The 22504-nt window shown below is 47.1% G+C and overlaps 1 protein-coding gene, 1 long non-coding RNA gene and 1 pseudogene across 2 annotated transcripts; 1 reads left to right on the plus strand and 2 right to left on the minus strand.

Moving 5' to 3' along the window:
• Window positions 1–5528: 5528 nt before the first annotated feature.
• On the minus strand, window positions 5529–6234 carry LOC146190287 (uncharacterized; annotated as a pseudogene).
• A 1843-nt stretch (window positions 6235–8077) lies between these two features.
• On the plus strand, window positions 8078–10463 carry LOC146190288 (uncharacterized). The gene is made up of 2 exons (XR_014706531.1): window positions 8078–8184; window positions 10307–10463. It is a non-coding gene; the product is annotated as an uncharacterized LOC146190288 (long non-coding RNA).
• On the minus strand, window positions 9324–14545 carry EMC1 (ER membrane protein complex subunit 1). Its single transcript, XM_084600737.1, has one exon. It carries the CDS (start codon window positions 14481–14483, stop codon window positions 11598–11600), a length of 2886 nt encoding a protein of 961 aa, XP_084456863.1. The 5' UTR covers window positions 14484–14545; the 3' UTR covers window positions 9324–11597.
• Window positions 14546–22504: the final 7959 nt, after the last annotated feature.

Raw genomic sequence — 22504 nt, forward strand, 5'->3', positions numbered from 1 at the left:
GATACCGTGAGCTTACTGTAACGACGCGGCCCGCGAGAGCGGTTGACGACGGCGCTCTGGCCGTGTGCTGGGCCCTAGTCGTTGCCAGGCCTAAACGCCTAAACGGTTTCGCATCAGTGCCGTAGCTGGAAGCGCTTTGGGAATAGTAAACTTCATATTCATAAAACTACCTTAGAATCAGCTCAATTGTCTCACACATTTTCTTACAGTAAACGGTATGTGTAACTATGGGCGACATTTTAGCAACGGAGCTAGAGAACGAAATCGGATGAGCTGCATTACACCTGCGGCAGCTGCTAATGTGAGCAGAAATTTAGCTTTCCAAAATCTCGTTACATAACAGCGATCCTCAGTATAGATAATGTTTTAGATTCCTTCATCAAATTAAGTGCGTATTATTTAAGATCAACAGAGCGTGCTTTTCTGAAGGTGGCGAAAGAAATGCGCCGTGTCGGCGACTCGGCGGACCACGGCAGCAGGAGCGACCTGTTCCGCCCGCGCTGAGTGCGGTGGCTACGGGTTGGCTGGCAGCTATGGGTGCCAGTTCTTTTTTACGATGCTATGCGGCATATTTCATATCGATGACTAGCTGCAAAATTTTAGGAGCGAATCAGTATTTAATGCAGGTGGCACTTTTGTCATTTATTTTGGGTGTATCTTCTGACCGAGTCACGTGTGTAGAGATAACATATTTCCTCGTTGATCGCATTCGGGTGAGCAAACTCATTCGGGACGTAATGTCATTTTCATCAGATGTCATTATATTGTCTCGTGTAGCAGCAAACAAATATCATTTTGAACGAATGTCATTCGATGGAAACGGCATTAAATTTTCCGTGTGGCAGGGTTGAGTGATAACTATGTTTTCGGTGTTTTCTGCTTGTCATTGCACCTTTCCTGTGTTATCTGGCAAGATTACGAAAACATAACATGTCGCTGCACTTGCTATCCAGACTAAGGGTTCTAGAACTGGTTATAAAGCGCACTGTAATTCTGCAGCTTGGCGCGACGGTATTACGAATGAAATGAAGATGATACTAAAATAATAAATAGGATATAAAATTTAACTCTAATATGCCTTTGACTAACGTATGATGCAGGTTTTCAGATAAGTCCTCTGCTGATATCTCACTCCCCCTTGAAAGTATCTACCCGCTCTGCCCTTTTGACGACGGACGGGAAATCCATGCTGGACAGGCCATGATAAAGCACGACCATGAAAAATCTGAACTCTTGGTACAGGAGCCCAATATGCGCTATTTTTCTGATGCTCAGAATGCTGGTTTGCAGGCTCGCTTGCTTTTTCTGCGGTCGCACCGGTACGAAACCGCTCGCAGTCTCGACGATGCTGCCTAGTTTACTGTAGCGATATAATGCATGTGAACGAGGCAAACGTGTATCATTAAGCAAAGCAAGAACATTGTTTCATAGGTCAAGGAATGAACGATTTGGCGTGGCGATGTAATGAAAGCGAGGAACTAAAAATGAGCTCCACTTCGTACGCAACCTTGTTGACGCTCGTCTTCAGCAGACACTTGATGCATATGGAGGCGATGTAGTCCCAGACGGCCGTGATATCGAACACATGTACACCATTATACAGTGCGATCTCTTTGCGCACGCTATCACGGCGGAAGAGCCCGCGAGACGCGCACAAACGGCTAAACGCACGCGCGCACCACGGCCCCGCTTGCCGCATGGGGCCCGCCTCGGGTTCCGACGGCTGCCGCTACGCGGCTTTCAGTGGCGCCCCTATAGGCGCTGCGCATGGCGTATACGCCCTCGCCCTTCGCATTCAAGCATCGATATCTTGCATCCTTTCTGGCGAACACTGCGCTCCTGTTTTGCAGGGTATCTCTAGAAAGGGACACTGAAAAGGTGCCCACGGAGGGTAAGGAAAGCCATTGCCTCTGATATGGAAGCAGCATTTTCTCTCCTTTTATCTTTCACGAATTCCTCATTCATCCGTTCTCCACAGCGCGGATGAGGCGTCATTTTCGTTTCCTCCACCTCCGCCGATTTCTCTTTCTGTATTAATAAGGGCCAACTACGGCGGAGGTCTAACGGGATCCTGGAATAGGGAACACCGACGACTGAATCTCCAAATATATCTGTTCCTCACCCTTGCCCTAACTTTTCGTCGGAACAAAGTAAATTTTTTTGCTGCTGCTATATCACTCGTCTGAGGCCGCGGTTCTCGCGCTGGGCTCCGGGGTCTTCACACAGCGACCATGCAGAGAGATACGCCGACATATTCGCCACTTACTCTTTCCACTTGGCAACCGTGGAAGGTCGGCTCCAGAAAAGTGATGGCCGTCATCGATTGCTCCGCCTACAGTAAGTATAAAGTCTGAGCTGGAGAGACGAAACTGTGCCAGGTCAGCCTGCTCGTGTAAGTCGGTAGGCTGAGGCAGGAGTTCGTCGTTACAAGTTCGCGTACTTCCGTTGATGTCACTACCGATTTGTGATCAGCGCCGGCGACATGACACGCTATGCCGCGAGTAAAGAGCATTTGATAGTAAACAGCACAATGAAGCTGGTTCCTCCGGCTTAAGCTCACAAAAAAAAAAGCTCGCTGTTAAGAGCGGCTATTAGGTATACTTGACACAATCACTGTTGTCTTTGACGTCCATATATTGTGATCCGAAGTACCACGGCGAATAAACGTGGATCATTTCAATTGAATAAAATAAAATTATTGCAATAAATGCTTACCTAGAAACCTCAAAATACACTTTAGAAAGTATATTTTGCGCAAGTGTGCACTAAAGTTATCAGCGAAAAAGAAAATGTATCAACGCGCCTATTTGCAGCAATTCGTGCGTCCTAAAAAGTGGACGCCCGCCGCATCCGTTTGTCCGCTGGCGGCGAACGTCCAGATGTGGATGTCGGTCAGATATCTCGTGAATCAAGTGCAACTAACATTACTGGCCCATATTCGGCATGTGAAACAGGATGAGCGCGCATAGTTGTCGAAAACGACCAACCAGCCTCTAGTGCGCATGCGCAGTTCACGCTGGCGGCCTACAGACAGGTGGCGGCCTATGTCCAGCATTCAAAAGATGCACACACTTGACCCAAGAAAAGAATCCTAGCAATATGAAGAACAAGTGAGAAGGCGGAATTTGTGACCGAGGACGAATTTTCGCCTCTCAGAGGGTGCCATATCTTGTGAAAAAGGCGGATCGGTCTCGTGAAAAGGTAGTCGGGAAGATCCTTGTTGGCATGTATGCATCCTCCGATATCCTTAATTATTGTTTCTTCTAGGCAGTAGCTAGAGCCAGAAAGGCACGCATTTGAATAAAATAACGAATGCATCCAGTGCGGTGGCCTGATCTAATGGTGCCCATCGGCGATGCCCAGACCTGCTGCTCGGTTGCTTGGAGTAAGTATCCCGAATAACGGCCCTACATGACCCCAGCTTATATGCAGGCGAAAATGCCTTGTGCCATGGCGTTTTTTGTCCAAAGCTTCCGTGGTGACCCAAAAATCCACCATTATCGTGAAATAAGTGCTATATTCTCACCTCTCCATATGCGGGCCGACAAACTTCGCAATGGGTGCCTCTGAAGATCATCTCTCTACGCCGAAGCAAGATGGCAAGTTCCAAATAACTCGTTTTCGTAGCATGTAAACACTTGCCTCAGCTAGCTCCACGTTGAAACTGTACGCTCCGACAAAGTTTCCATTGCTTTCTGAGTGCATAGTAGCTGCAAGGAGCGTGAAGCCTTCCGTTAATAATAAAGCTTCCCACCGGCACTACTACTCGCGAGTTCACGGGCGGCTCGCCGGAAATGACGCTTCACTGCTTCAAAGAAAACGAAGAGGAGCGCACGGTTACCGCATCCGCTGAGCTGGTGCAGTGTTCTCTCCCGACCCACCAAGAGCGCGTCCAGATCACTTGGACCAGTCTATAAGTGGCCTTTTCCGGTCATCTGACAAGGCTTCATTCCAGGCCGCAGTCACCATGTACGAGAGCTCGACGGCCCGCCTCACCGAGGGCAAGCCGCAGATGCCATACCGCAGGTGGGCCTTTCTGGATGGCGGCGCGCGTAGAACGTGCCAAGCCTTCTGGCATATATAGCCGGCGGTCTTGATTTGTGAAGCCTCTGACAAGAAACTGCTAGACGCTAATTAGGAAAAAACATCGAGGCTGGTTACGCGTAGCTCAGTGCATGTAAGGCTTACCCACCCAGTGCTTAAAGTCTGAATCCATTGGAGGGGGGTCTCTAGTTAGACCACAGGTGGAAATGGAAGTAAAGATGGAGAGAGAAAGCTGCTTGTGACTTGCCTGGCGTATCCTTCTATACAAATTTAAGGGGAGAAATTTAAGGGGAGAAATTTAAGGGGAGAAATCATTTTTCGCCTTCTCGGGTTTTAGAAAATATGCCAGCGGCTTCTTATTAAAATAGACTGAGGCTCTGCCGGAACAAATTACCGCTGATACAGTTACTTCGCTAAGATCACCTGCACCTGGTGCGGAGGCCCAAATAGCCTTTTGGAGCTGGGAGATGGTGAGCGTCTCCAGGCTTTTTTTTAACGCTTTCAGTTGCGTTTCTCAGTTTACCAATCACTTTGCCTTTTTCAGAGAAAATATGTAAGAACGCATAATGCCCTAAATGAGCACCCTTGATCACATTCACTCTCAATTCCTCTTTTAAAGCACCTGTCCTTAATAATGGTGCCCTCCTTCCCTTCTCATGTTTTTTTCTATGTCAGCGAGTAGTTATCAGACTTGCCATTCCACTGATCAGTAGGCATTCCGTGCCTTTCGGCGTTTAGAAAGTGTGAGGCAGACGTACGTGTGACTGGGCCGAGGAGCAAGAAAGACAGGAGATAAGTGAACGAGACAAAAGTCTGCCGGATAGATACTGCCAGCGGCCCTTGCTTGGAAAAGGAGAGTGAACTGCACATACACGAAAAGAGGCGATGGGGTAGCGCGACCGCTAACATTGTCTATTGAACATTGTCCAACCCCATCTGTTTAGAGCGCAGCTCTTTGGCGCCCGTTCCTGGGTTTCGCGTCGTCGTTCGCGTCTGCCTCGTAACCAGCTCCGCCCTCCTTTCATCCCCCCAGTTCGAGCCGGCGCTTCGGCAACCGGAGCCTCGCAGGAAGAGGGTTACGATCAGCGGTGAACGATGGGGGCAGGAGCGCGCGCAGCAACCGGAGAACACGAGGAAAGGAAAGGAGGGGTGGCCGGAGGCAGCGCTAGCAGCGACCAAGGAGGATATATAGAACTTGCTGGAGTGGAAGCCGCCTATACGCTCCTATGCTGGAGAGTGAAGCCTTGGCGGCCATCTTGCCAGTGGCAAAAAGCAGCAGTACGCAACCGCGCTCGTACTTCTTCGCGCTGCCTATGAAGTTGCGCGCGTTTACAAAACAATGAAAGCAAGCGGTTGTGGTTGTAAATGTTTATTTCCATCCATCAGCAGCCAACTGGCATGTAGAAAGCAGTTAGCCTGCACAAATGTTAAGGAAAAAAAGCTTAATAATCAGACGCACAGTAAAAATAATGATGAAAGGCACTCTACTGGTGATTGAAGATAATCACCCTTGACAGAACTGGTCTAACTTTAATCTTGATCAATTCCTGGTTTCGTTCCTTCATCATGTGGTGTATCCTAACTTTCACGTATTCTTCAACGATTTGTTTTGCACAAATTGTAGTTATGATTGTCAAGCGGGTCGAAATCAAGGAAGTGCTCCTCCTGTTCCTAGTACCACTTTGTTTTTAAAGACACACCCAGGACTTCCAAGATAAGGTGTTTTGCCCTTGCCTGCACCATTGTAATGGCATTACATTCCGCCTGCAGCCGTCGCAGCCCCTTCTCAACTGCTTCACACAGGCCAATGACGTCTTGTGACGGCGGAACAAGACCACCTCGGATCTTCTGCTTAATTAAAGGTGCAAGCTCATCGGAATGCAGGGCTATGATGCACTGATCACATGTTGTCGTTGTACTAACTTTTCGCACAACTAAGCCTGCTATATATGGCACCACGGCATCGAAAAAAGCAGAAAGACTTTCGGACCAGTTAATGCGATGTGTGTAGTCGTGGTCATCGGGCAGAAGAACTGATGACCAGTGCATGTCAGTGACAGTGCTTTTTACATCTACCATGGTTACAGTAGTGGTTGAATTCAAGATGGAGACGTTGTCTTGGGAGCAGTTTTCAGAATTGGAAGACGTCTCTTCCGTCTGAACGAACAGACGCTTGTATGCAGCCATAAACTGCGCAGCTGTTGGATTATTGTCATGACCTCCTCGTCCACGTATAAACTCAAAGAAGTTCTCGGCATGATCTTGACTGAGTTTGTGGGTCAGCAAGTATTTCAGTTGATCCTGGCCGACAAGCTCGTCGAACATTCTTTTGGTGCCAATTGCCTTGCATATCAAAAAGCCAAAAAACCCAGTTTTGTTTAGTCCTTCTGTAACTGGACGTCCTGCCGGGTCTCTCAGCCCGTTTATGTAGCCAGGGTCTCCGAAAAGAATGGCTTCCAGCAGGCTTTATTCTGCTTACGAAGAGGTGCCTTATAAGACCTTCCTAATGGGTTCCTAGAGTTCATGATGTCAAACAAGTGATCAAAAATTCTAATAAAGTTTGATGTTGTGCTGGCACCTTTGAATTGTGGCAGCTTGAGCACTTGTTCGCAGAAGTTCAAGGCATCGGCAACTGAGGCACTCAGTGCTTGTACAGCATATCGGACCTTCATTGTTTGCTATTCCCACTGAACGTGGACCTTTGTGAGTTTGATGCCAAGCCGCAACCCCTCTCCACGTTGCAAAGCCTCCAATGCTACTGCATAAGTCCACTTCACATGCTTTTCTTCAGCGTCGATGAGGTGGCTTACGGTTGTCAATGAGTTGCGGATGAGCTTAATCATATGGAAGGCATCTAAAATAACGTGAAAATTTTTAGTGCAATCAGCTGGGTCGACAAAGCTTGTAATAAACCCAACAGAGTCCGGTCGAAGCTGAGCACCTAAACACTTAGCCATAGTGAAGTTCGATGAGGCACCGTCTGTAAGAGAGACAACTTCAGCCTGAACTGATGCAAGCTTCTCAATACATTGTTTTGTCAGCTCCGCCTTCTCCACTCCAGTGAGTGTGTCAATTAGAAAGTGTGCGACTGGCATCTTGAATCTGATGTTTATACCAACAATCATGAAGACACACATTTCTGGCTTCGGGGAGACAGAAATAGAGCAAAAGCAGAAAAATAGCGCTCACAGCACACTTTTTTTCCACGAACACAATTCTCCAGCACGACACTAAAACAAAAACAAAAAAAAAATCACTAGCGTCAAGAAGCTCAGACGTTTCCTTCCATTTGCTTCCATCCACTATCCGACAAGAGCCTTCGTCGACTCATTTCGGCAGCCGTATTTATGCCCGAACACTTCTCACGTGAGAAAGGCGAATAATTTTGTCTAGCGTGTCATGGTTTAACATCCTCAAGTAATACTCACGGGCTTCTGTAGGTGCTGCGAAAAAGCAGGAAACACAGAACGCACACTTCCCGCGCGCAGCCGCGTCGTCTGCACGCTGAAGTCAAAGCACTCGCGGGCGCGAAGTCTACGGAGAACAGGCGATCTCCATCTCTTGCATGCCATCTTTCAAGGCGAACGGCCCGCTCCCACAGGCTCCTCAGCTCGATATCTTTTGGAAACTTGACAGTAATTTCGGGACTATTATTTGTTGCACACATTTGCCACATCAGTTTGCGCCACTCGGCAACGCGCGCGTAGGGCTCAATTGAACACCTTTTCGTGCACTTACAGGTGGAATGTGAGGCCACAACCCTTCTTCAGTCTGTTTGTACATCCGTAGGCAACGCAAGAGGCAACCATTATCAAACTGTTGGTGTTTGCATGCTCGTCGCGTCAGCTTGCACTCAAACAGCGCGCGAAAGCAGTAGCGCGAGCCGGCGTCGAACGCGCTTTCTGCCACTGGCAAGATGGCGACGGCCGGCTTCACGTGACGAGCGCCCCCTCCACTCCAGCAAGTTCTATATATCCTCCTTGGCAGCGACTGACTGATGCCGCTAGCGAGTCAAGACAACGTGACTGCGTAGAACACCGTCGCCGCCATGCAGAAAGAGGAGGGGGTCCCCCTCTTCCTGCGTGGCGGCGAGGGTGCCCTCCGGTTGCCGAAACGCCGGCTCGCTGTCAGCGGATCACGGTGCGTGCATCCCGTTCTCACTCGCTAGTGGCATCAGTTAGTCTCGCAACGTTCTTATGGGCCCACGCGCTGCTTCCCGCAACCTTCCGATAACTTGTACCACATGCAAAACTAATCTATAAACTTGAACGAATTGGTCTACCTAAATTTGTAGTCACGTGGGTGTCGTCATATCTCACCAACCGTGTACAGTTTGTTAACATTGATAGTTATCACTCAAATCTATTACCAGTTACCTCAGGCGTTCCACAAGGAAGTGTACTAGGGCTGTTGCTATTTCTCATTTATATAAATGATATCGTTACTGTCATATCTGAACCAGTCCAAATCAGGCTCTTTGCTGATGATTGCATTTTGTTCAACGAAATAAATAGCCCTAAAGATCAAATTCTCCTCAACTCTAACCTCCAGAAAATTCACACATGGTGCGGTAGTTGGGATATGCAGCTTAATGCCGCAAAATCTGTTTTTATGAAAATAACCAACAAAAAACTAGTACATTCATTTCCATACACCCTCCCATCGCATCCTCTTGTAGAAGTTACAGAATATAAGTACCTTGGTGTTACCATAACTAACAATCTAAGTTGGAACAGTCATATTGCCAATACATGCTCATCCTCCTACAGAAAACATGGCCTTCTTCGCCACAAACTTAAAAATGTCCCTGCCAAGGTAAAGCAGTTAGCATACTACAGCCTCATCAGACCCAAACTAGAGTATGCTTGTACAGTCTGGGATCCTTACACCAAGAAGAATATTGTGGCATTGGAGGCTATCCAGCGGAAAGCCGTACGCTTCATGTTTTCAAAGTACCGCACATCTGACTCTCCCTCCATTTTAATGAATGAGAACATCCCACAATTGCAAATACGAAGAAAAATTCAGAGACTAAAGTATCTATTTTTGCTAAAAAACAACAAACTTGCTATGAGCCCTGAACCTTACCTTACGCCCCTTACAACACGTCCAACAAGACATCATCATGCACAATGTGTAACTCCGTATCAAGCCAAAATCAATGCATTTAAGTATTCTTTTTTCCCTCATACTGTTGAAGAATGGAACAAGCTGCCTTCTGATGTAACAATGTCCATTGAATCTATTGATAAATTGCTGGTGTTTTAACCATAGTCGTGTTTCATATTGGTGTATATTTTCTTGTTAGTGTTGAACATGTCTTATCGTAATTTGCTTGTCACTTGTGTTATGTTACTTTTGATGAATTCATATTTTATTGCATTGTATTCTTTTCGCCCCTCCTGCTAGGGCCCAGTTAGGGCCTGCAGTATTTGGTAAATAAATAAAATAAATAAACTCAATTCCTCTCTTCTTTTCTCCGACCACAAAGCTTCTTTCATGATAGCCAAGAACTGTTACTTGAGCGTTTCTTGATGGAATATGTGTGAAAAATAAAAAAAAAAGTCTGTAATTGTACACACGTGTCTAGCTCGAAACCTTTGCCTCAATCTATCGAAAAGGTGAAACAGCTGATAAGCTGCGCTCAAATTTCGCATTAGGAAGTAACGTAATCGTGGGCAATTGTTTTGTGAAGATAAAGTAGACTCTGCACAACAGTGGTGCCATCAATGGCTGAAACATCTTAGCCAGAATTTTGACATATAACAGGTGCTATGGCTATGACATTGCAGTCCCGCCTACCTCCATTGTTTGTGCCTGCCAATGCCTGGCCTTGCTCGAAGCTAATTAACTGCAGTTAATTGGCCACAGAGAACCCTAAAATTGGGTACAAAGACAGGTCTCCCTCTCAAATTGGTCTGTTCCTGAAATGTCATAAATACCAAAACATATGGAAGCAGTCAAGTTATAAACAGTTCCCAACTGCTGTCTTTACTGCATTAAGCTATAGAAACTAGTTCACAGTGTTCAACTTACGCTCATTTCATACACCTGCTAATCACAGCCTAGGTTGATTTCAGCAGCTAGATGTGTCACCTTGTTGCCATGGTTACTGTCACATTCCAGGCTTGTGAATTTTACCCTTAAATTATGCAAAATGCACCCTTAAAGCAAGTTTCTTTGCAAAACAACCTGTCTGCAGGTGCCCACATAACATATTTACCCTCCTCCTTTCCCCCACCAATTTTTTTTATTTTTACAGAGCAATGTGGGCTGCGGAGCCTGTGATCCCAGACAGGGCTGTCTACACTTTTGGCACCCTGACGCTGCTTGTTCTGGCGGGGGCCCTAGTGATCCTGGGCTATGCTGCCTACGTCAAGCTTTCCTAACTCCATCAGGCTATGCTGCCCATGTCAGGCTTTCGTGTGAGTGACACAACGTACTCTGTCCTCTGAACACTTTACTACTGTAACAAAAATGGCTAGCAAGCAGAAAAACAGCTGATGTAACGAAGCAAATGTCATGACCCCAACCATTTATGGCAAGGTAGACCAACAGAAAGCATTGTACTGTAAAAGAAGAGCAGCAGTGGTCCACCTTTAAGTATAATTGCCCATAAATCATGACATATGACAGACAGACTTCTCTGCTGTAAAGGCATGCTGTTGCACTTGTTTCAATGACTTAGACATGGTAAGGTGCCATAAAAACCAAAGCATATTTACATGCCTTAAAGTCGATTAGCATGCCACACTTTCATGCTACTAATCTCCTGGTAATTCTGATATGTTCTTGATGGGAGAACCGTAAAGTAACAATACTCAGCTTAAATTCATTTTTTCTTGGTACTGATATCAAGCACTGCTGAAGTCAAAACTGTCAATGCATTTGCTAAACAGCTTAAATTATGGCCAAAAGTGCATGATAAATTATTGTGGTTTTGTACTCTGCTTACAGTGCATTATTAGCTAATGTGTGCTGAGCTGAACTAGAAATAAATGAGCCTGCTTCCATGTTGTTCTCCTCTAAAGGCAAAAATAAAGTCTTATTTACAATAATGTTCACTTGAACTTTCAGTGTAAATCCTGTAATTTTGTACAAGGGTTCTGCAATGCTGAAAAACACAATGCATTTGTTTGAAATAAATCAAACCTTAAATGCATGAAAAAAAAAAAAGCAAGACACATATCGGCAAGAATATGCCGAGGCATACCATTATTATAACTAATTATGAAACCTAAACTAATACTCTGCTTTCCTTTACATTGCAGAACATCCATCGACTTGGGTAAAATGGGACGTTAAATAAAGACATCACTGCAAGACTGCAATCCAGCATAACTTTCTTGAAACAACACACCTATGATACCGGCCTACACCCCCATAAAACCAACATATCCTTATAACACAAGTGTTCAATGTACATCAGTCCATGAACATAACGTACAGGTGCAAATTGTGCAGGATTCAAACTGGCCCACAGCACAAGGCAACAGAAGTGGAGTCAAGTCAATCTTGTTCGTGCAGTAACTCGTCCATCAAACTCCAAAGCACTACTTCCAAGCTGCTCTCAGTGCTTTTCTTGCAGAAAACCGCTTGCTGATGTATGAAACTAGGATAAGTATTGTAAGCACAACAGATATCAGCACGTGGTCAAAGTCATCTTTCAAGATGTCAAATGTTTTAGACGGTGCCACTCTAGTATAGAAAATATCCAGCCCATAGGCAACTACCAGGCAGGTGGATTCCAGTCCTGATGCAGCTGTTGCAAAGCCTGCCACTCTTGCGACAGACTGGTTGTAATTTACTATGTGTTCTGAGTTGATGGGAAGTTCGGGCATGTAGGGTATAAGGCCTTCTTCGCGGTGCAGAGCTGTTGGTGTGATGGGTCTTCGTGGATCCAGGAGTGCCTTTGGTAGTTCTAGGATGGCTCCAGATGGCAAAGCTAACAGAACGTGCTTGCTTGTGATTCCTTTTTCAGTGACAGTGTCACTCATGGCATCTATTGAGCTTGGGAACACATAACTCTGATGTTCCACAATAGCTCCCGGTCGAGAGTTGAAAGATGAGAAGGCAGAAGTGTTGCTTTGAGTTGCCCCTTCATAGAGCTCGATCACTGAAATTTCGGTGCGACGAGATTTTTCATTGTGGTAGCAGTAAACAACCCAGTTTTCTGAGTGCACTAAATGCAAAGGGCCCCTAGCCCTCTTGTGGTTGGCTGAGTAAATGAACGCACCAGTGACGACATCAACTAGGTGCACAGTGACACTTGCCACCTTGTGTACACTGTCAGTACCTTCAGTTACAACAGCAACTAGATTCGGGTTCAGATACTTGTAGAGAACACTGCGATCTCCCATAACGCGGCCTTGGGAATGCACATGCTCCAGTGGATTGCGTGTCGCAAGTTGTGTAATCTTCTGCCCATCACTCTGAACAAATGCAGTCCAAACTGTCTCCACAGCAAGCTTGTTGGGCGTAGATGGTCTTAGACTATATCCCACAAGATATCCAGTGGAAACGTCAGCAGTAAAGAGGTATTGGGTGTTACGATGTTCATAAACAAGCTTTGCAGATGATTGTGGGTAGGAATGAACAACAAGTTCACTGTCTAGAAGGATGAGGCCTCTCGTGTATTCATCATCAAGGAATGGTAGAGACGACGCCTGCTGAACACGGTAAGAAAGTTCCTGCTCGTCCAGGATAGCCCCTGTTATGGGGTTCACTGACACCAAATAACCATTGCCGGAGCCGTGCTTTCCCAGCACCGTACAGCGGGGTGGGTGCGGATAATGAGCAGTAGTTCGCTGGATAAAGATAGGCAGCTTTTTAGTGCCAGCGCTGCTAACAGGGTGCAAGTGTACAAAGTGCTGGCTCCATACTATCTGCCCATTGCGGTTGTCGAGAGCAAACAGCTTCTGGGCTGCAGTGCTCATCAATATGACTTTGTTGAAGCCAAACTTGTCCCGTGTAAGATCCCGTGAGGATGGACCTGCTTCCGGTTGGCCTATAGTTCCACTAAGGCTAGCAACTAAGCCTAGAAGCAAGCTCTGCAACTGGCACAGCTGCATCGTGATACGTGTCGCAAACATGGCCAGGATGTTGGCATTTCCATCTCCAAATTCCTGCTCAATCTTTGCATCAGTTTCCGACAGAGGCAAGTCAATAAACTGTGCTTCAAGAACAGATGCCAGGGCCTCCTCACGCGTCCACATCAGGCGGCCTTGCTGGTGGAACAGCAGCACAGCATCATCCTCAGTAACCACAAGGGTCTTGTAGGCAGGTTTCAGATCCTTCAGCAGGAAAGGCAGCAGGTGCACGCTGGCGGAATTTGCCGTAGAGGGCGGAATCGCAAATTGGCCCTCGAAATCTGCTCGTTGCTGCCAGCTGCCTCCCAACTCATAGAGAAAAATTTTGCTGACACCGTTCTCCGTTTGCTCCACGACGCCCAAGGAGGGGGTTTCGCCACGTTCGTCAGTGCTCGCCATACCGAGCGCGTTGCGAACAGCTTGCCACCCATCACCCATGCTCACGAGATGAGTAGCATTCGGGAACATCTGCGCAAGCCTCACGCCCGCCTTCGTTATCCGCAACACTGCGAAACCGCCGCGCTTAGGCATACGCAACGCCAGGTACGAATCTTCTTGCGGGTAGGTCGGACCTTCGATTGGCTGGAGGACTGGAGCAGAAGTTGGTTCATCAAGCTGGATACCAAGAGAGGACAGCGGGACGTCGCGGAAAGCAGTCGACTCGCCTAGGGCCATGACTCGAACCGTGGACACCACCGGGTCAAAACATGCCAAGTATTTATGTTCCACAAGCTGGCAGTCAGTCCGGTCAGTAATCCACGGTGCTGAAACTACGGGAGATGTTTTCATTTCGCCGTTCCGGAGGTTGTAGACAATTGCGAGCACGTGGGAGCCGGGGTGTATTTCGACTGCAGTGAGCTCCCTCGCGTGAGAGTTCACATCATACCTGACCAGCGGTGCAGAGCTGCGCGGGAGGGTTTTCTCCCACTGAAGAACTCCAGTGTGAGCGTCCCAGGAACGCACGTACGGCGCGTCGCCCGAAACGGTGATGAGATCACCGGCAGATGAGACGGTGTGAATGTTTCCATCTTGCTCGAGCACTTGCCTCCATATCAAGGCTCCGTTGCGGGTGCTCAAAGAGGCCAGTACATTCTTCTCGGTGGCAACCACGACGCGTTGACTGGGGCCCGCTGAGCCGGGATCGACGTGCACGTACAGAGGCTTTCCGATGAATCGCTGCCGCCAGTCCAACTTTCCTGCTTGATCTTCGTACAAAGCATGTGCGCCGAATTCCCTCTGCTGTAATGTCGAGAGAGCAACTAGAACGGCTACAAGAGCCTGGGAAAGCATTTGGTACGTACTTCCCATCACCGAAGGTACACTAAGTGCAGAAAACTGCAAGGAAATCATTCATAGCTTTCAACGTGCATTACCGCAGTACTACAGCCGGGTGTACTAAGTCGACGGGAACCGGCAAATTAACAACGCTGTGAAACAACGATGGTAATTTCGACGGGAAATGTTTTTAGCGGCACTAGCACTGCATTTTAAAGCATTATTGTGGCATAATGTTTTTATTAACATGCTATGAACAGAAATAATTATAAAAAATTTGTAACTTAATTTTTAACTTCATAATAGTAGCGCTGCAATCGTTTGCGATGCCGACGCCGGGGCCCCGTAAAAGAGCAGACGTAGCAGACGCCCATGAAATGCGCAGTTTGTGCGGTCGCGCCTTGTTTTTTCGTGAATTCCAATCGCAGAACTGGAGCAGCGCGCACGCTCCATCACAGAACGCCTCAATCCGGCGGAGAGCACGTTCCCAGACTCTGCGTTTCGAATACTCTTGCTCTGGCCGGAGCAAGTAGGTGGCGCTCGTGAGCAAACGGAGGCGGAGAAAGTACCCATCATTCCTTGCACTTGCCCGCGCTTTTCGTGCGCTCGCGTCGTCTGCTTTGCAAGCCTGCAGCCTTTCTTCCCTTTGATATGGAGGTTACACCAGCCGTTTACGCAATTATATCCTCCTTGCTCGAACAGCCGAGCGCGGACACACACGGTAAGACTCCTTCAGCATTTTCTTTAATATGGAAGAAAACTTCGGTTCACGTACCGAATGTTTGCAGTCTTCCAGAGCCGAGCTGTAACGTGCGCGGCTTTGAGTTTACACGGACGATGGACATATAAATAGTTGATTCTTGATTCTTCGACAGATGAGTCGGAACTGCTGCTCTCCGACTCGCTGTCCTCAAGCAAAGCGAGCGCAAGAGCGCGACGCGAATCACCATCCATGGCGGCGGCAAATACTGATCGTCTGCTATGGAGCGGCGCGTTGTCTCTGAAGCCAACGCGGCGAGCCACCGGAAATGGATGCGCTAGCTAGCGCATGCGCAAGCGTCGCTCGGAAAGTCACGTCACGCAAACTTCCGGTCGGTTCCCCCGATTTCGGCGGAGCAGTTTTGATTGCTCCGCGGAGCGACCCTTGCTCGGCAATTGCTCCCGTTCTGCGTTTGGAAGACGCGATCCGTGTTCCGGATCTGCGTTTGGAAGATAATTGCTCCGAAAGGAGCAGAAAACGTTGCTCTGGAAGTGCTCCTGCTCTGCGATTGGAATTCACCATTTGTAATGCATTTTCGCAGGCCAAATGTGCACATTTACTGCGAGGTACACCGTAATGGAGAATTCCAGATGAAATTCCACCACCTGTAGTATTTTAACGCCGATTGAAATCATCCTTTCTATAAAATCTTTTGCACCCAATGTACGACGCCGGGCACTCGGAGCATATGTGGTTCGAGCCAATAATTACCGAAAAAAAAAAAAATCGTCAGGAGAGACGGGGGGGGGGGGGGGGGGGGGGGGTGATTACCGGTGCTGAGGCTCCGGCCCCCCCTCCCCCTTTTTTTTTTGTTTTCTGTGAATATGAAACTAGATTTTTGTTACGATTTTGGGCACAGCGTATATATTGCTCTTTATTTTTATTTTACATACCCTGTCCTTTCTCCCTGTCGCTCACCTGTTTGCTTTCCTCTACCGCTTCCTCACTATCTTTTTATTTCCGCCGCCCTAGTTCAGGTGCTTCAGATAGCAGATAGCGGGACTGGCAAACATCTTTTCCTTCGTTTTGGATATATAACAAAATAACCACATACTACTACTACTACATTTTGGGTGTACTGTAGTCGTGCCTGAAAGTTCTCTTTCTTCTTTCGTTACATGCAGTGACTGCTATTCGGAGCTCGTTACAAGTTACAAACTGACCGGCGCACGTTGCAGATGTTTGCACAAGCGCTTAGGGCCCATGGATGGTAATGCCAGGTGTCAATGCTATATATTGATACCATTCAGTGCCGCATCAGACATGAAGGCACGTCAGTATTTGTAGCTCCTAACTACATAAGAGTAATTATGTTTCCGGGCAGGTGTGTCAAATATTTTCACACATTCATTTTTTTTATTGTGAAAAAAAAAAAAAAGCAATGTGCAAATCTTATGGGACAAGCTGGCATTTGAAGCTCGTAACCACATAATAGCAACTATATTCTTAGTCAGGTGTGTCGCAGATTTGCGCACATTGCTTGGATAAAGCTAAGTACACAGAACTATTTGATAGTTCACAGAACCTTTCATACGGCTTCATTTTGGGATTCGGGCCTTATCCTTCAAAATACAAATAAAAAGGCGCTTCATATACATTTTAGGTAATAAAAATAACCCGAAAATAGAGCATTATTTCACTAAATGAAATTTTTCGGCTCGCAGACCCTTGTAGCAGGCCAAGGTTCACGATCTAATTGCCTTTCGTTAGATATATACCATTATCACAAATTAAAAGGAGCTCTTAAGCACCCGCCTAGAACACTTCGACCCTGCATTTAGCCGAAAAGCTTCCTTTCGTGCGTTTTTACCTCAAGCATCCAACTGCAGTACCCGCTTTCTATTTAATTGATGCTGCTTATTGTTTGCGAGAGTCACGAGTTCCAGCTTTTCGAGAGCAATAGCTTTTTAATTATTGTTATTATAGGGGCCTCTCTTTGTGGTTGAGGCTTTCACAGTTAAATGAGATTACTGCACCTGTCCTTCCTAAAGGGAAGCGGGAACCAGGAATTTTGCACGTATTCTGGGTAAGCACTTTTTGATGTAATTGTTTCACGATTTACAAAATTTACAATCAATATAGTCTTCTCCTTCTTGGCCAGGCTTGTGGTTTTTGCTCTTCATTGTTAAAAACACACCCCATTGTGTTTCAATGGCAGTCTTGACTACTCGCTGTGAGACAGAGTTTAGGAGCAAACTGTTGCTACTCATCGGAATATTAGACAATTTCTATGAATATGTTCATAAAAATAGCTTCTAATATTTCGCATTTGCCACATTTGCCTCTTGGCAGGCAAAGTGAAAGCGTGGGACTCCTCCATGGATGTATGCGTACCGCCACACCACAGACGGGTCAGATGAAACGAAGGTGTCGAGGGCATTTTGAAGGGGGAGGTCCCAGGAGGTGAACCAGAGGTGGTAACATGGCTGTGTGGCATTGTGTCATGCAATATTGTATATTTGTGTAGATGTGTACCGGCATGAATGAAATTTGCCAAATGTATGAAGAAGCAGCAGGTGTGCGATGTAGAAGAAGAAGCTACTTCAGCGCCATACTCGTGCATATGTAACTCGTTCCAACTAAGCTACGAAAGGGCGTAGTAAAGCTTTGCTTTCAAACGCATCGCATTTGTTTCTGTGTGTGTGTGTGCGTGCGTGCGTGTGTGTGTGTGTGTGTGTGTGTGTGTGTGTGTGTGTGTGTGTGTGTGTGTGTGTGTGTGTGTGTGTGTGTGTGTGTGTGTGTGTGTGTGTGTGTGTGTGTGTGTGTGTGTGTGTGTGTGTGTGTGTGTGTGTGTGTGTGTGTGTGTGTGTGTGTGTGTGTGTGTGTGTGTGTGTGTGTGAATTTTGACTAATCGGCGCGAACGGCGGTTGGGTTTGGGGGCATGGTTCGGGGTTGACTGGCATGCCCACACCACGTGGAAGATGTCCGAAGACTTCTCCGCACAGTGCGGGCATTTGCCTGTACAGGCAGGATCTTAAAACTGCCGGGCACAGCAGCGTTTTGGCGTAAAGGCGGAGGAGTGTGCGTTCCTCCACCTTTGTAAGGCCCTTACAAGGCTAAGGATAAATTGCATGACCGAATTGAAATAATTCAGTAATTTCTCGAAAAATGAGAGCCGTATTGGGTCAAGCTGACCTTAGAGACGTCTAAAATGCTTTGACAAGTACACGATGATGAAAGGCAGTAAGTACTAGCAATGTTTTAAGACGTCCAGTGATATGGAAGACCTGCCGCTAGCAAAACCCGAGATAAAATCACCTTAGTAAAGCACAGATCTGGGCGAGTTGGTATGCATTCATACTGGGAAACAAAGGCGGAACAAGGACGAGATGAGCGCTTGTCTCGTCCTTGTCCCGCCTTTGTTGCGCTGTTCAAAAGTGTGAAAGTAATCTTACTCCATTCCGCTCCAGCGGATCAAAAATGGCTTCCGGACCAGCTTCCATCAGCAACAGGAATGCTCCGACGATGCACTGCTGTAAATTGAGAAAGCTGGGAGTGAAAGCAGGGTGACAATTTCGAAGGCTATGCTGCTTCATTATATAAAAGGAATGTCTTTTTTTTTTTTTTTCAGCAACCAGCGGTAAAAATGCATCTCCCACGTATGACCACCAAGCTACATACTTCTGCCCTCCAGAAGGCTGCGCCCACTATCACCTTTTCAACTCCAACCCCTAGATGCAAACCCTGCTCCACAACTTGCTAGGATAGTGCACCAGCTACGCAAGACTGGCCGAAGTTTACACGCGGAGCCCCCGAGAAACCCCGGGATATCGCATGTCCTTTCCAGTCCCGATCTTAAACTGTCCACGCTCTAATATCAGAATAGCACTTTTCCTACTGCGTGCACGTACGCTGAGTGGCAGGCTATCTAGAGTTCATTATACATGCACAACGCGACAAAATTGTCATAGATACAGCCATTATAACATTGAGATTATCATTTAGGATTACATATCTCATACAATTCTCGACGTCTGATCCGTCATCTTTGTTCTACGCAACTTATTTAGTCACTTTTCACACATTTTTAGGACAGTAACCTGATTTCAGCCTCACAATGCGATGTTGAGGTGACGTTGAGCGAGGTCGCTAGTGGTCTGTAGGATCAGAGGTGGAACTAAAGCCTAACAGAAAAACGCGAACAAGGAAGACAACAGGACACGAGGCTAGCTAATAACTGATTTTTAATCAAGGGCGCAAAAGAATATAAAAGCGAAAGGGAGAGGGAGCGAGGGGCGGTAACACGAAACACACTTATTCATGATGAAATAGATGAAGTCAACGCCACGGGATAAAAGCCAAGTAAAGCACAACAAGAAAACGAGTGGACGCCGGTGGTGTAAAGGGCCAACCCGAAGGTAAACCACCCGCGTTCACTCGTTTTGTTCATCGGTGTTCACTTGTCTTCTTGTTGTGTTTTATTTTGCTTTTTGCTTTTATCCCGTAGTGTTACCTTCATCTATTTCATAATGACTGAGTGTGCTTCGTGTTACCGCCCCTCGCTTCCTCTCCCATTCGCCTTTATATTCTTTCGCGCCCTTGATTAAATATCAGTATAGTCAGCCTCGTGTCCTGTCGTCTTCTTTGGGCGTGTTTTTGATATGAACCAACTAGTTCAGATCCAAATTGGTTTGTAGAGTGAGGCGAGGGAGCCTGAGGAGACCTCACTCAACCTCAACCAGAATGAAAAGGTTGATGTTTGAAGGAAATTACCGGATCGCATTTTACTTTGAGGTGTGGTCCAGGACTTCGAGGCCATATATGCCCATGTCTAGTAGAGATTAACACGTACCGGCTAGGGACTAATATAGGACGAACCCAGGTCCCCTGACACTGAATTTGTGTCGCATATGTCACATGTAGCAATATCCCCTATACGTCGCCAAACCTCATGGGTTGTAGGGCCGAAGCAGGTCATTGTAGGCAGTAGACGTGCCAGTACGGCGACGGAAAGGATAAACATCGTTGAAAGAGGCGGGACGCTTTGTGCCGCGCTTGAAGTATATTAACCCCAGCCGGGGTTCTCATCCATGATTCCAAGGCTTAGCAACTGTGCTGGCCCGTACTACCAATCAAGCAGCACACGCATGCAAGCAATACATGCGTGTTCTGGCTCGTATACTATCAATCAAGGAAGGAGGACGGAGGGAGGCTGCTCCTGACCCTTATCGGGCTAGGACAGGTAGGTCACCGCCGCTTGCGGCGGGGGCTAGCCTGTCACCGAATTATTATCTGTTGTAGGCGGTGGTGGACGACGGCTGTTGCGGCTAGCATCTTTCTCTCCCTCTTCTTTTTCTTTCTTCTCTATTTTCTTTTCCGTCCGCACGAGGCAGCGGAGGTGGCTCAGCTGCAGAGCCAGTAGCAGGCCCGTGCATTTGCTCTTCCTTCATATAGCCACAACAACTACCAATCAAGGCTTTTTTTCTTTCGTTTTGGAGGGAAGGGAAGGGGGAGGAGGGAGGGGGCTGACCAGCCATTTCTTCCATGAGGCAAGGCGCCTGTTGGAATGAAACGAGGTTTTGGCTATGTAATGTTCTAGCATCGTCAGATCACGTTATGCAGCTTAGAGTATTCTCCACAAAATGAAAACTGGCCGATTGAGTGCAAAAGGTGGGTTTGGGGGTATTAGCTTGATCGTATTGGGCAATCACAACCTGACCCCTGTTTAGGCGTTTGTGTGAATGTGGGCATACGCGTGGTTTTCCGCGAGTGCCTAAAAGTGCGTGGCTTACGATAAGAGTATGGGGAGGAAGGACGCATTTAGTTCAGACCCTCTTTCTTTTCAAGTATGCGGTACCCGGCCTTTTCCACAATCGTGGAGAGATCCCTTGCAGAACAAAACGGAAAAATACACTATTTAAGAGGTTTTAAACCTTGCGTTCTCAATAACAGCAGGGGATTTTAGCGCCATACTAAAACTCCTAGGCACGGCACCGCTGCGAAGATAAACAAAATTAGCAGACATCTAGCTGCTCTTAAATTGATTAAGATGTTCGAAAGCAGTGTTTGGCATGGTTTGGTATGATTTTGCTTGGTGGTTTTAACGTTTGGTGAAGTTTTAAATGTCTTTAGTTATTAACAACAATAACTGGTTTACAGGAAAGGAAAGCCGCAGTAGCTGCCAAACGTTTTCCGTGGACACCTGAACCGTGCCGTAAGGGAGAAGAAAGCGGAAAAAGAGGAAGAGGAGCCGCAATGGAGGGCTGCGGAGTACTTTTGACCACCTGGGGATGTTAACGTGCACTGACATCGCACAGCACACGGACGCCTCTCCGTTTCGCCTCCATCGAAACGCAGCCGCCAGCGGAAGGGTTCGAACCCGGGTACTCCAGCACAGTAGTCGGGCACCCTGACCTCTGCGCCACCGCGGCGGGGCCTTTGCGCTGCCTGACAATATTGCTACGAAGACGAAGAAGCGGGCTGTGGCGCGAGGCGGAGTGCTTGCGCTAGGCCCGCTGGGCATCAAAGCATGTTTCATCGTCGTATCATCACGTCGTTCTGTTTCTGTTGTGTCGCCGTGTTCCATCGCTTGTTATGCCACCACGTAACAATACGTTTAGTGGGTTTGTGTTTTGGGGATAAAGAAAGGCACTCTTTCTGTCTCTCTTCTTGGTGGCCACCCACGCATACAATTCATCATCGTCATCAGCCGGACTATACCTACTGCAGGGTTCAGGCCTTCCCTGTTTTCCTCCAATTAACCCGGTCCTGTGCTAGCTGCGTCCACTTGACTCCTGCGAATTTCATAGCCTCATCCACCCACCTAATTTCCTGCCGACACCTGCATACAATTGCATACAATTAACGGTACTTAATTGTAGGTACATATGGCGTTGGCTCGAAGCCGTATTGCAAATTAGCCTTTAGTTTGACTAGCAGATAGATGCTGAATGGGAAGCGAAATGGTATGATGCCACGCTAAACGCTGCGTAATGGACGGTTACGTCACAATGTTGATACGATATCAAGCTATGCTTTTGTTGCCACTTGCTGACCCTTCTTTCCACGCTATGAATGAGCTAGGTAATGCTCTAGCAAGAAAGAAAAAAAAAAAAACACGTCACAAATGACGCATTTCCCAGCAGGAGTTTATTTCATTGCATTCTATGCGAGCTCCGCGCCTGAACCTCGGTCATTGCGCCTTATTTCCATTCCTCAAAATCCACCTTTCACCTCCCAACTTGTGCTAAAAATAAAATTAAGTATGTTTTCCCTTCACAAAAGCCGGCAGATGAGCCCCCAGCTTTTCGCATCCATGGAAACAGATAAAGATCGTCACAAACTCATGTGCACGAAGGGATAAAGCTGCTGTGGGCTTGTAACAATGACCTTCTGT

This window comes from Amblyomma maculatum, chromosome 4, assembly GCF_055883805.1.
Source record: "Amblyomma maculatum isolate TAMU_Amacu chromosome 4, ASM5588380v1, whole genome shotgun sequence".
Classification (NCBI taxonomy): domain Eukaryota; kingdom Metazoa; phylum Arthropoda; class Arachnida; order Ixodida; family Ixodidae; genus Amblyomma; species Amblyomma maculatum.

Bases quoted from the DNA above. Each gene is read 5' to 3' on its own strand.
- EMC1 (XM_084600737.1), bottom strand. From the start codon at position 14,483: ATGATTTCCTTGCAGTTTTCTGCACTTAGTGTACCTTCGGTGATGGGA.